Raw genomic sequence first — 14,554 nt, 5'->3', positions numbered from 1 at the left:
AACTATTGCTTTGAAACCATGCATTCTTTCTTTATTAATAATAATAATAATAATAAAAAAAAAAGATAACAGACAAGGTAGCCCGGGGGGGGGGGGGGGGGAGGGAAGGACAAGGCTTGGATCTGGAGTGATGGATATAAATTTTTACAAGTATTTAGCTTCACCCTTTAAGTAAAGCCAACTACATGCATGGAAAATTAAAAGTACCTAGAATCTGAGAGAGATGCTGGGAAAAATGCATAATATTGACATGAATCCCTTGAAATTAAGGAAAAAGCAACAGAGGGTCTTGTGGCACCTTTAAGACTAACAGAAGTATTGGAGCATAAGCTTTCGTGAGTGAATGCCCACTTCATCAGACGCAAGTAATGGAAATTTCCAGAGGCAGGTATAAATCAGTATGGAGATAACGAGGTTAGTTCAATCAGGGAGGGTGAGGTTCTCTGCTAGCAGCTGAGGTGTGAACACCAAGGGAGGAGAAACTGCTTCTGTAGTTGGATAGCCATTCACAGTCTTTGTTTAATCCTGATCTGATGGTGTCAAATTTGCAAATGAACTGGAGCTCAGCAGTTTCTCTTTGGAGTCTGGTCCTGAAGTTTTTTTGCTGTAAGATGGCTACCTTTACATCTGCTATTGTGTGGCCAGGGAGGTTGAAGTGTTCTCCTACAGGTTTTTGTATATTGCCATTCCTGATATCTGACTTGTGTCCATTTATCCTCTTGCGTAGTGACTGTCCAGTTTGGCCAATGTACATAGCAAAGAGGCATTGCTGGCACATGATGGCATATATAACATTGGGGGACGTACAGGTGAATGAGCCGGTGATGTTGTAGCTGATCTGGTTAGGTCCTGTAATGGTGTTGCTGGTGTAGATATGTGGGCAGAGTTGGCATCGAGGTTTGTTGCATGGGTTGGTTCCTGAGTTAGAGTTGTTATGGTGCGGTGCGTGGTTGCTGGTGAGAATATGCTTAAGGTTGGCGGGTTGTCTGTGGGTGAGGACTGGCCTGCCTCTCAAGGTCTGTGAGAGTGAGGGATCATTGTCCAGGATGGGTTGTAGATCACTGATGATGTGTTGAAGAGGTGATGTTGTAGCTGATCTGGTTAGGTCCTGTGATGGACCCACACGATCCATCGTCTACAGCCAAGCGCTGAGGTACAACCGCATCTGCTCCAACCCCTCAGACAGAGACCAACACCTACAAGATCTTCACCAAGCATTCTCAAAACTACGATACCCACACAAGGAAATAAAGAAACAAATCGACAGAGCCAGACGTGTACCCAGAAGCCTCCTGCTACAAGACAGGCCCAAAAAAGAAACCAACAGAACTCCGCTGGCCATCACCTACAGTCCTCAGCTTAAACCTCTTCAACAGTGAAATCTCTTGACTCCTCAGTTTCTTATTCCCGCTTCTGAGCCAGCATGAGTGCCAGGAAACCGCCCATCGGCAGGAGTCCAGCCAGGGCCCCCCAGAAACATCCCATCCCATATTACTTTCCGGTAATTCACTCTACGTCAGATTTCCTCATGTGATGTATTATTATTTTATTAGCAGTATGGTAGCTCATAGGAGCTCCTATCATGGGCCGGACCTTACTGTGATAGGTGCTGTCTGCACACACAATAAGAGTTCCTATCCCAAACCCGTTACAGCAGTGGTGCTCAAACTTTTCCTGCCATGCCCCTGTAATGGAATCTGTCTGTACCCCCACTCCACTACTGCACAACTGGCTCAGCAGAGGAGCGTGGGCTGAAGGCAGAGCTGGGGGCAGAACTGGGGAAAAGGGAGGAGCTGGGACTAGAGGTGGAGCTGGCCTGGGGGCAGAGAGGGAATGAGAGCAGAGCTGGGCTAGGGGCAGAATGGAGCTGGGTGGTGCTCCGTCCCTCCTGCCCCTACCCACTCCACCTCACCTCGTGGTAGCTGGCCTGGGTCCTACACGCACCCCCTGAATGTTTCTCCATGCCTCCCTCGGGAGATGCGCTCCACAGTTTAGGGAGCATTGCCTCACAGGCTAAGTATAAGAAAAAATATAATAGGTGTGAACAGAGGGCATTACACAAGGAAACAATGAGACAGTATTAATCAGAATGATGGGCAGTGGCATGAGCACACCAGCTGTCTGACTGTTGTCAACTTCACACTTGAAGCACTGGTCTTGGCTTTGGTTTCAATATAGAGTCCTCGTCACCTCAAATGACCCTGACGTGTGTGGGGTGGGGAAGGGGGGAAGAGTGTATTATTTTGCTTTCAGGCCCTATCCACTAAACAGTGCTCTTATTTTGCTTGGAGGTAAGGTAGTCGTGGGCATGGTTTAGTTAACACAGATTTACTGGGTTTGCAGCAAAGCTAGATTAGTCAGTCCTCCCAGGCAATCCCACAATGCTATGGGAAGGACTAGTGGGAGTTGGTGCGTGAGTGAGCACCAGAGCTAATTTCGCCAATCAGAACATGTTTGGAAGGAGTGTTCATGGCTGTTCTCTAATCTTCTTTTCTTTATATGTTACTATTAAAATTCTGGGTTTTAGGAAGGGAGCTGAGTTAGGGTTAATAGGAACAGGTGCAATATTCTGGGATAATCACCTCTGGGTTCTTGACCAGAACCAGAGGAACTATGCCAGATTTTATACTTGGTGAGACAGGACTTTATGGGAGTGGTGTGTGAACATGCACACAGTGCAGACAGGACCAATAAAGCCTGCAGTGATGTACCTCAGTACTGAGTCTTGGTGCTTTGATTTAACATAACGTACAGCAGTGTTCTTCATTGCAAGGCCTGCGAGCCATTGGTGGCTCCCATCGACCCTAAGTGTGACTCCTAAATTCTCTCTAAGCTGTGCGAGTGCGCAGCAGGCTATAAATAGCCACGCAACAGCTCTAAAGGGCCACGAAGCAGGGACCTGGATAGGAGAGAAGTAGGGGCTGGGCGGGAACTGGGGAGGGGAGCAAGTTGAGGCTTGCAGGGCTGCTGTGGGCCTCTCCCTGGAGCTCCCGTGCCACCTGCTGGCAGGGGGGAGAGAGGACCCCTTCCCCCAGAGCTCCGTGCTGCCTGCCGGCAGGGGGGAGAGAGACCCCTTCCCTGGAGTTAGCTGCTGCTGGCAGGGAAAAGGCTGGGGGGAGTCCTCTAGCCCCAGCCCCAGGACAGCCTGCCTGCACCCCAAACTCCTCATCCCTGGCCACACCCCAGAGCCTGCACCCCCAGCCAGACCCCTCATCCCCCTCCCCGCATCCCAACCCTCTGCCCCAGCCCTGAGCCCTGTCCTGCACCCTGAACCCCTCATCCCCAGCCAACAGCACTCACCCCCGCACCCCACCCTCTTCCCTACCCTGGGCCACCTCTCACACTCTGAACCCCTCAGCCCCACCCCATGTGGCTCTCACATTGAAGGTTTTTTGCCCAAGTGGCCCCTACTTCAAAAATAGTGAAGAGCACTGATGTAGGGCTACAAAAGGGAAACTGCAGCTGTTGTTTATTCACACTGTTTTTTGTTGTTCAGCAAGAGAATGTGCAGGATTCAAACCCCCCCACGCCAAAAAGGATGAGATCCAACCCTGGTGCCAGTGCTCTGAAAGTCATTGGTAATACGCCGATTTCTACTGAGAAACCTGGAACCCAAGACCCTGAATCGAATGCCAGTGAGGATAGAAAATTCACTGTTAACTTAGGTAAAAATGGAGGGGAGTATGTGGTGAAAGGCAAAGCCAATGACAGTATTTACAGGGCCCTGATGGCTCTGCAAGATATCCGGACTCACATCAAGAAGCAGCAGGGCAAGGAGATGCATCTGCAGGGGAAGAGGGAGATTAAGGGGTTTGTGAACTTGGGAATGCCCCTCAAATGCCTGCCTCAGAAGTCCCACTTTGAAATGAAGTTTTATAAAGTGAAGGGAGACCAGGAAGGTGGTGAGCAAGGATACCGCCAACTCGACAGCACAAGGACTGAATGTGTTGTATTTTATATTGCACCCATTGGAAAGAAAGGGCCTGATGGGGCACAAATTCAAAAAATAATGCGCCAGGAGTTTATAAAAGAGCGCTGCAAGATATGCGTCTTTGCCCCAAAAGGGGAGACCATCAAGAATGCTCTGTGCAAGGATGGACGGTTTCTGCCCCTCTTGGAGGAAAAGGAGTGGTATCTAGTGGAGAACAACGAAACATTACTCCCTAGTCGCTATTCTGTCGATGACTTAGACAATCAGTCATTTGAGGTGCAGGTTGAATCTGAGCGTGCCGTTAAGGCAAGGACTGAGCAGCGTGGTGGGGCCCCTCGGGAGCGACAGGGGGAAGCATTCTATCAGTTTAAACTAGCTGTTCGGGCTCAGTACCCTGATTTAGAGAAACAAAGTGAATTGATCAAAGCGTTCTTTAAGGAGGAAGTTAGTGAGTCAGGCAAACATGTCAAAGCTCTGCTGGAATTGCATAGAAAAAATTTTAGTAAGGAGGCGAAGAACTCCACTCCGGTTCGGGTGCATAAACTCCTTGCTGGACTCAGCAACTCAGTAGGGTATGTAGAATGGGACTACAACGGAAACAGGGGCTGTGCCACTTGCTTTGTGTTATGTGACGGGTACATCCTCACCTGTCGTCACGTGGTGAGCGATGTAGCAGGACCAGGAGTTGAGGAGCAGCACTGGGCAGAAATTAGTCAGTCTGTCAAGGTTTCCTTCTCTTATGAAAACAAACATCCTAAGGAAGATGATTGGTTCGACGTAGAGCCTTGCTTGGAAGTCTCAGACCAGGCTCTTGATTACGTCATCTTGAAATTGAAGAAAAGGAGCTCTAAATTCCCAAATGGGTTGGCAAAATATATATCTTCACCACCACATAGTGGCCTGATTTATATTATTGGCCACCCAGATGGAAAGGAGAAGTCCACAGATGGCTGTTCTATAGTAACCCCACTTGAGCGGGGGTGGCAATGCATTGAACGCCTCCAGAAAGGGCAGGTGGAAGGCCACAGCAGTACCAATTGTGGTACCATCCCTGAGAGCAGAACCACCCAGTGCATCCACATGTTCACTCCAAGGAGCTTCCAGGAAGTGACTACCAATCCTACCATAGTCACCTATGACACCAGTTTCTTCTGTGGCTCCTCAGGCTCACCTGTGTTTGATGCGTCTGGACGCCTGATCGCCATGCACACCGCTGGCTATTTGTACAGTTACTGTAAACAGGAGCACAGCATTGTTGAGTGGGGCCAGTTGATAAAAGCCATTTTGTCTGATATCAAAAAGAAGAATCCAGAGTGGTATAAGTCTGTGCTCGAAGGCCATCTGAGAGATACTGAGGCTCCCTCTGGTGGCTCTGAGGACACTGCAGAGGTTCCCCATAATAACCCTGAGGGAGCCCTCAGCGCTGAGACCAATGATGTGATAATGGAAAGTGACAGCGACTTGGAAAATGATGACTTAGTGGCGGATTTAATTCCATCTCCGAGACCCTTTGCCTGAATCCTTGCGATGCTTTTCCAATGCCATCTCCCAGTGGCCGGTTTGTTGGAACAATTTTATCTCTGTGTAAGCAGAGTCAGGATGAGCTCTACCCTGACATCTGGTGGTGAATTATGGCGAGTGTGGAAAAGAACTCCAGGGGCTGATCTTGTTTGCATAGGCACACCCACTCGCCTGGCAGGAAACAACAGCAACTCAAAGTGGTTACTTTGGCTGGTGTGGGATCCCCAGTTTCTCTGTTATTGGGGCAGGAAGAATAAAGTTTTGTTACCCTGATTCTGTGAATCAAGGCCAGTGGAACTGGTGTATGACAGAAGGACTGAGTGAGTCATTCACCATTACCTAAGTAGCATTTGCTTGTCAAGGGGCATGGGTTACAAAACCCAGTGAATTGAGAGAGGTTGGGGGCAGGTATTGGTACCTGGTGGTGTGGGTCCCTTTTGTGGGCCTGAAACACCAATTGCACCTCCTCCTCTCTCCACTGTTGAATGTCAGAGCTAACTTTGATTCCCTTAGGAGTCTAGTTACGGACTGCTGAGCTGAATTCACTCTGGGCCGATAGTGCACCAGCACTGGGGCTCCCCTACTACTAGCTGAAATCACTGAGAGCTGAAATCACAAAAGAGCTAAAGCTATTTAAGAGCTGAGATCACTGAGGCTGTGTTAACTAGTGGGGGAGCCTGAAGCTATATTGCTAAGCTAACTTAGCTTAGCGGGGGCGAGCGGAGCGGCTGGAGGAGCAGCGAGCAGAGCAGAGCCTTGTGGGAGCGGCCCAAGGGACGGGCGGAGCGGAGCAGAGCGGAGCGGCTCACAGGTCGGTGAGCGGACTTTTGGGACTTTTGTGATTCTTGGGTTGCTGGACCCAAGAGACTTTGGGATCGGTGGACTTTTGGGACTTTGGTGATTCTTGGGTCGCTGGTTTCAAGAACCAACGGGAGAGGACACGGCCCAATTTCCTGGGGTGGATCTTCGCTCATGGTTTGGTCTATGAACTCTAGTTGTGGTGTTTTCCCAATTTAATGCTATGTCGTTTACCTCATGTTATTAAACATTTTCTGCTACACCGAGGCTCTGTGCTTGCGAGAGGGGAAATATTGCCTCTTCGAGGCGCCTAGGGGTTTGTGTAAGATTTTCCCAGGTCACTGGGTGGGGGCTCGAGCTGGTTCTGTGTCACGCTGTTGGGAAGGGACCCCTATGTACTGAACCCGGCCCTTGCTGCTATCAACTTGGCCTGGCAGAAGGGTTACATCTGCGTTCCATAACCTTTGTCATTCAACTTATTTTTGCTTGGCAGTTCCCATCAAAATTGACCTGTGGACTTACCCACCCATAAAATCCCCATTCAGCTGACTTGGCTTCACTTATTCCACATGAATGCTCACTTACACCTTGGGAGGTGGTGGTGGTGGTGGTGGTAAGAAGAGACCCATACCTTCATGGGTCTCGTTCCATCATTTGGGCTGTGTAACATGCATCTTCACTGCCAAGAGGTGCAACTAATTAGTGGACTGTTAAAATGGATTCTGTAATTTAAGCAATCTTTTAAAATACAATGTTCTGTCTCCCACAGGAAGAACCTTACTCTGAGGCCTTTGTTTCTTGTAATGAAGCAACAGGGTCAGAGTTTCAAATTAGGGAAATTTTAAACCAGAAGTCTAATCCAAAAATGTACGATTTCTTAAATTTTGTCCGTGTCTTATTTTTTAAATTAAATCATGAAAATAAGTGTTATAAAATAAAATATTGAAAGCCTTAACCCAATCCATAGTCTATCAGGGAGGGATTGAACCATACTGCAGGGCTTTTTGTTTCATGATGAGGTTTTGTCTACACAAAAAAGTTGCACCAGTTTAAAGGTGTGAAATAAACTGATTAGTTCACATAGATCTCTGCCCTTGTTAAACTAAATCACTTTCATTTCCCATCTTTATTTTACTATTTTATATTTACTATCTTTATTTTACTGATGCAACTTTCTCATGGCCTCAAAACCAGCTGAGTCTTTACAGAACTTCCATCTGGCAAACAAGTTTTATGGAGAGTATAAACTTTGTGGGTTGAGAGGAAGCAACTAATAAAACAGTTGCTTTACTTGCTTAGAATGAAAAGACCCCAGGACAGCAGCATCAGAAGTTTACCCTGACGTGGTTAATTTGACTTGCCAAGATTGAAAGGTGAACTGCAAACCACTTTTAAAACTGCTTGTGCTGTCTAATACCTCCAAGAGGCAAAAATATTTGAAAGTTCTTACTTTGTGCGTCTCGATCTCTGCTATGTCTCATGGAGATTCATTGTGAGCTCTTGCTCCTTGACTGAAAGGGTGAGGGTGTTGAATCTTCCTTTATGCAAAGGCTTCCTTTATCCAAAATGTTAATCAGTCATTGAAGTTAAATAGGTGTAAAACAAAACCCAAAACTTTAAGCAATCTGCACTTTTACAGCACTTTTTTTGGAGCAAAACCAAGGATATTAGCCATGCTAGTCTAACTAAAATCTGTCCTTGATCATTAGATTTTAGCAAATAGGAAGGAAAAAACTTGTAATTTCAGTCAAAGTTCTTCGTGTCTCTTCCTGTACATTGTGCTGTGCATTGTCCCTGTTAAATTATGTTTCTCCCTAGCGGTAACGGTGTTTTAGCAGTTTGGAAGGGATGAAAGATGCATGTCACTATAGGCTTTATAGCTCTGGCATTTTAACTCTTTCTCCTTCTGCCTGTGGTACTCACAGGTGATGGTCTCAGGAATAAGAGTGTATTTGCACGTTGCTTTCTCTTGTAGTCTATCATTTGGCTAATGACTTTTCGCTTTCCATCTCTACTGGGAATAAGCACTCAGGAATCAGGCTGGTCAGGAGAGAGGAAGTCACTGCACTTTCTATTAGCTGCACTAGCACTTAACTGACTCTGAGTCTGCTCAGGATTCTGGAATCACTAGTTCACCCTCAGTACGCTCAAAGGCGTCACACAGACATTAGCAGCATCACTTCCGTACTAACACTACATTATCATCAGCTAGGGTGACCAGACAGCAAATGTGAAAAATCAGGACAGGGGGTGGGGGGGTAATAGGAGCCTATATAAGAAAAAGACCCAAAAATCGGGACTGTCCCTATAAAATCGGGACATCTGGTCACCCTATCATCAGCATAACTAGTAATTTATCCCTAGCATTACAAGCTCACTGGCAATATATAAAATCCAGGTGTCCCAGTCCTTGTGCGTCAGGGCATGAAATGATCACCCATGGTGGGGTCTGAGAAGGAATTTCCCTCTTGTTTGACACTACGCAGTTGGCAACGTGCATTATGGGGGCTTTTTGCCTTCTGCTTAAGCATCTAGCGTTGGCCACAGTTGGACTGAGATTCTGAACTAGATGGACCAATGCTCTGAGGTTTTTATAGGAAATCTGTTCCTCTTTGCTGTTTGTTCTTTCTTCCAAAACCCCAAGTGATGGGTTATAGTTGGATTTAAATTTATATCTAAACAATCAGTGTTTTGTGTGTGTGGCTGAGGAAGAGATTTTTTTGCCTTGTAGTTGCATGAAATTTGAATTGGTGCAGCAAACTCTACATACAGGGAACGACATGCACACTTATAACTGAAATATTGTCTTTAAACTAAAGACTTATTCTTATGCTCAAATAAATGTGTTAGTCTCTAAGGTGCCACAAGTACTCCTGTTCTTTTTACGGCTACAGACTAATACGGCTGCTACTCTGAAACCTATCTTTAAACTGGGCCACAGAATGACACATCCTTCTTCAGTTTAACCTGACAGATTCCTTTTTTATCTCAATGCCTGGGGGATAGTGGGGGATGGGGGAGTTTCCTGCTCTTTTAGTTCTTGCTCCTGTGAATCATTTAAAAATAAACAGTGCCCTACACTGCTGGCAACCCAGAGGTTGCAGCCTTATGTTACCTCATATGAACTGCAGGGTGAAACTGACTCGTCAGTTTCATTGAGCAAGTTTGAGACTTACACAAAGAGTACATCAAGGTCATAAGTAAATTAGATGAGTGATTTTTTTTTTAATTTCTAAAATGAAGTTAGTCACTAGATAAAGGAAATAAAGGCTGTTGAATCTGAAAATGTCTCTTAAAAATTCTTAATGGGATAAAATGTGTTCATATCTGTGTATTGATGCTCATGTGCCAATTATAAACATACGTGCTGTGCCATGTATCAGAGGGGTAGCCGTGTTAGTCTGGATCTGTAAAAAGCAACAGAGAGTCCTGTGGCACCTTTAAGACTAACATGTATTGGAGCATAAGCTTTCGTGGGTGAATACCCACTTCGTCAGACGCATGTAATGGAAATTTCCAGAGGCAGGTATAAATATGCAGGCAAGAATCAGTCTGGAGATCTTTACTGTTAAGTGCTTATGTGTCAAATAGCTATGCAACCTGTCGATCTTTAAATAAATGTTTTTAAAAATCTCTCATGTTGATGTGTTCATTGAATTTGTATTAAGCCAGTAAGAAACCTCTACCATTTAGTATGTGTATTGGGGACGGGGAGCGGTCAGGAGTGGAGTTCAGTGGGTTGTCAGACGTTGCAGAGTCCAAAAAGCCTCCACTGGTATCCCCTTGTGCTGTGACCGCTACAGTCAGCAGCACCCAAGCCAGCTCAGCGCACGGATAAGAAGTCTCCAGAGAAAATCACTGTGCAGTAGGAAGCGGTGTCATTTCAGTAGGTGGTGCTCTTCTTCTCCGTACTCAGCCAGCCTGGAGAGCAACACAGCTGCAGGGAGATGTAAAACAGAGCCTGGCACTCTAACCCTGGTGCCCCAGGCCAATCCCCATTGGGTCATAGGTCTGCAAAGCTCTGGATGAAAAGACTTTGCCAGTGAAAACTCGCCTACCAGCGCTGACGCTTCCCTCTTCCTCGCTGGCTGGAGATCTCCCGGCTGCACCAGTCCCCTGCAGGGGCTGGTAATCACACACAGCGCTGTGCTGGGTGTTACTGATGGCCAATGCCAGGAGCTCCCTGGCACAATGGCCAGGACACTGATGGGTCTTCCTTATCCATGCAATCCCTCCAAACATGTCTCTGCCTGAGCATCACGGAGCTCAGCGCCGGTCGCTAACTTGCTACCTTTGTAAATCCCAGCCCACGTGCTCAGGACTGTATCGGTTTCATTTGAGGAGGGAAATGGAGTCACTTTAATCTCCATGCAAGAGCCCAATGATGCCATCTCCTGCTGTGCATCCAAGGAAGGGCCTTGGCTAGAGTGACCAGATGTCCCCTAGTCCCGATTTTGGGGTCTTTTTCTTATATAGGCTCCTATTACCCCCCCCCCCCACCCCTTGTCCCGATTTTTCACATTTGCTGTCTGATCACCCTAGTCTTGTGTGCCAGCCAGGTCTCCGCTCTCAGCCTGGGGGCCGGGGGCAGCTGTTCTGTCCAATCGCTGTCGCTCTGGGCGCCTTGCCCCTGCACGGAAGGCGTTGGCTCAGCCCTGAGAGCTGGGCTGTGCCATTTGCCAGCAGTGCAGGGAGAGACTGTGACCACAAGGGGGAGATCCCAGCTTCGCTCCTGAAGCTTCAAGGCACTTGGGCATCGGTCCCAGACTCGTTTGTGTCCTCTTCAACTTGGGCACCGGACCGGATTCTTTGTGGCGAAACCGAAAATAGACCTGACAGCTCGTCACGAGTGGTCCCCAGTGCTGTGCCAGGGGAGGGAAGCTAACCCGCTGCAGTCCTGGCCAAACTCCAGTGGGATTGAGTCAGTGGGTCTTAAACCCCATGCCTGCAGCTTCAGATCACCACGGGATCCCTTCCTGATTCCTGTGCTAAACACCATGCGTTTGCCACGCTCTTCCCCAGAGGCGGCTGCATCTTGGCACTGGGGGAAGCAGCCCCTGCCTGTAGGTTATATAAGTCTGGGTCCTTCAGGGAATGTAAGACCTTTGCTCTGGGTATTAACCCTTGAACCCCAGCTGGCGTGAACCCCGGCAAAAGCCTGACATCAAAGGGTTACCTCCCTCCGAGTCCGAGTTCGGTGCTAGTTCTCCCCTCCCTGCTCTGTCCTTGCTCCCCGCCCCTGCCTCAGCCAATTGACAGGTGTTCCGCAGCTTCCCTGCACACAGCTGCAGTGTGAGTAATTGTGCTCAGTCCAGAGCGATAGGCCAGGCAGCCAGGGGCTTCTTAGGCTCCCGCTGCCCACTGGCTTCCTCAGCTTCTGCCCACCTGCTTATCTGGGGTGAGGTCTCTGGTCCTCTGCCACTTCACTCCACAGTGTCCTTACTATGCCCCAGCTGCCTTTCCCGTGCTGATCTCTGCCAGCTGCTCTCCATTCACCCCTCTGCCCAATTGTTTTAAATCAGGAACAGAAGAGAAATGAAGGGATTTTTTTTCTAAACAGGTCTGCCCTCTAGTTACCTTTTGCCTGGGCCTGGAAAGCCCTAGCAGCAGCGGGCTAAGCGCGAGCTCCCTGACAGTTTGCTTGCTGGAAGGGCACAGAGGCACCCTTGTTATCTCTGCAGGAAACTGCTTTCTGGTGCCTGCCCAGCCAGAACAAACCGGGGTTTGTCTGTATCCGTTGGAAGCTCACAGGTTTGACAAAGCGAAGGATCCTCAGGATCTCTGCTCGTTACCAACCATTTTCCTTCCCTTCCTCTTTGCTGGTGCTCCAGGCACAGAGGAGTAAATCTAAGGTTGTCTCCTACTAGAACTTTTAACTGAGTTTGTAGCCAGCCGGTTGGCTCTGAGCGTAGTTTGTGCCCGCCCTTCTCATCGTGAGCACAATGGCATGGCACATGATCAGCTTCTTGCAGCCAGGGCCTAATACTGTCTTAGGTGTACAGAGGGGAGGGGAGTCTCCCAGCTGTGCCCCCGTCGCCGAGCCGGCTGAGCTGTCTTTGCACTATTGTGTCCCAGAATGCATTGCCTTGCCAGTGCTGCTCTGCGTCCTGTGCAAACTCTATCCCCTGGCAAGGCAGCCTGGGAAAATGGCCTAGATTTTCCCCACAATTCAATGGTTCAAAACACAGCGTGGGCAATACTGGTGCACAAATGTGGTTGAGGGCAGGGTGTGCCATGGGACAACCCTTGCTGTGCAGCTGCAGCCCGGCTGTGTTGGGAGCCAGGGCAAAGGAGTGTGTCCCAAACAGCTTATAAAAACGGGGTGGAGCTTGTAAGGCCAAGTTTGAGTGTCTAGCGATTTGGAGGGGGCCTTAATCTCAGGGGTGCCTGGAAAGGGAGACTCCCCACAAAGGCCTGGCTTCCAGTGAGTTAGTATCTCCAGCTGACAAACCCACCTCCCCCACCCCCTGGAAACTGAAGCCCTCGAATTTGCTAATCGCTTCTGAAAACCATGGCTGTAGTGTAGACGGACGTGGAACCAGCCAGTGAGTCTATACAATGGTCACTGGCACAGAACCTCTAGGGTATGTAGGTGCCTAACTCCTCTTGAAACCAGTGGGAGTTAGGAACCTAAATGTTTTTAAGGCTCAGGGCCTTTGTCCTCGCTCTAAGTCTTCTCATTGCTTCCAGAGGGCTTTGGCTCAGGCCCAGTAGGGGAGACCCGCAGGCCTGAGTGTTAGCAAAGGGCTAGTTCCCCCCTTAGAGCTACAATGCTTGCCTGCCTGCAGACTCAGGACTACGGTGCAGCAGGCTGATGGTTCTAGAAGTTTCCTTACAACCAGAAGAGCTAGTAACTGTAAAGTGAAATCCTGCTGCCTAGCTATGGAACTTATCTGGCGGGGAGCTGGCATGGGAGGAGGAGGAACTGGGGGGGATCCAGAACCCCTGGCCTGAGGGGAGAGGCAGGGGATAGGTGGGTGGTGCCCAGGGAGCTTGTGGCGGAAGGGAGAGATAGGAGCCCCATCCCTTGGGTGAGCAATAAGCTCATCTGACAGCCGCTATGACGTGTGGCACAGCTGCAGTACTAGCTAGGCCGCTGTCGCAGCTGTAGTGTAGACATGGCCTAAGAAGGCCCTACACTGGAATGCTAAATGAGGCGGCACCATCTGTAACATCCCTTCCCTGAGCATATACCAGCCGTACCTGGCAGTGTATTCATGTCCCTTTAAGGGAACACGTCTTTGGTAACGCTTTCTCTGCAGCCAGTCCATATCTGGTACAGGAGCCTGACCTGCTAGGAGCAGCCCTGCCACCGACTGTGCACAAGGCGTACATGACAGGCCCAGCTCCTCAGAGGTATTTAGCTGCCTGAGTCACCCAAGGCCTTGGAAAGAGTCCAGAGCAGAGCTGGGAAATGAACCCAGACACTAAACCCACTGGAAGGATGTTAGGCCTCAGCGCTGTAGCTCGACACTTGCTCCGCTCATGTCACATAGCAAGGTGTTTGGGGGCACCAGGGAGCGAGGTGTTCTGGGGGCACCTAGGAGGATGGTGAAGCACTGGAATGGGTTTCCTAGGGAGGTGGTGGAATCTCCATCCTTAGAGGTTTTTAAGGCCCAGTTTGACAAAGCCCTGGCTGGGATGATTTAGTTGGTGTTGGCCCTGCTTTGAGCAGGAGGTTGGACTAGATGACCTCCTGAGATCCCTTCCAACCCTAATCTATGGTTCTATGATCTAGCTGGTTCGTGAAGGAAGGGTGAAGCTGAGATCTTAGCTGGCTCTGACCTACTTGTCAGGGCTCCTCACTAGCTCCACAATAATGATTTCCCTTTTTAGGTGAACGATAACGAATCCAAGAAACTTACCAGATGCTCCTGCTGGGGTTTGTGGGAATTTCCTAGGGGTAGGAGAGCAGCCCCCAGCTGCGTGACTCAGAACGTTCTGACTTGGCTGGGGCAGCCCCTGCTACTGTGAAATTATCGGACCCTTGGCTCCTGGCTTGGGGTCTCATGACTGTGGGTGGCAGCTGGAGCGCTGCTGATTGCTCCCAGCCAGCTGGCACCTGCTCTCCCAGCTGCACCTACCGCTGCTGTGCTAGGGAGCTGCTGGGCTCCATGCTGCTGGGGGTGGGGGGGCCTCTCTCATGTGTAGGAAGCGGGAGGCTTTTGAGCAGGCAAAGAGGAAACCGGGGCTGGGTCTCCTCCCCATGGTTGGGGGAGATCTTTCTCTGGGCAGCCAGCCCTGTTGGTTGGAAGAGATTGGAGACTCGTTCAGCTAAATGTGGGGCAGAGGAGGAGGGGGAAT

At 49.1% G+C, this 14,554-nt stretch overlaps 1 protein-coding gene across 1 annotated transcript; it reads left to right on the top strand.

Moving 5' to 3' along the window:
- Nucleotides 1-3,497: 3,497 nt before the first annotated feature.
- Nucleotides 3,498-5,514, top strand: LOC101931483 (FAM111 trypsin like peptidase A). Its single transcript, XM_005295038.4, has one exon. The coding sequence runs from the start codon at nucleotides 3,539-3,541 to the stop codon at nucleotides 5,447-5,449; it is 1,911 nt and encodes a 636-aa protein (XP_005295095.3). The 5' UTR covers nucleotides 3,498-3,538; the 3' UTR covers nucleotides 5,450-5,514.
- The last annotated feature ends 9,040 nt before the right edge of the window (nucleotides 5,515-14,554 follow it).

This window comes from Chrysemys picta, chromosome 4 (assembly GCF_011386835.1).
Source record: "Chrysemys picta bellii isolate R12L10 chromosome 4, ASM1138683v2, whole genome shotgun sequence".
In the NCBI taxonomy this organism is placed as follows: Eukaryota; Metazoa; Chordata; order Testudines; family Emydidae; genus Chrysemys; species Chrysemys picta.
This window is presented reverse-complemented; position numbering and strand designations above follow the sequence as displayed.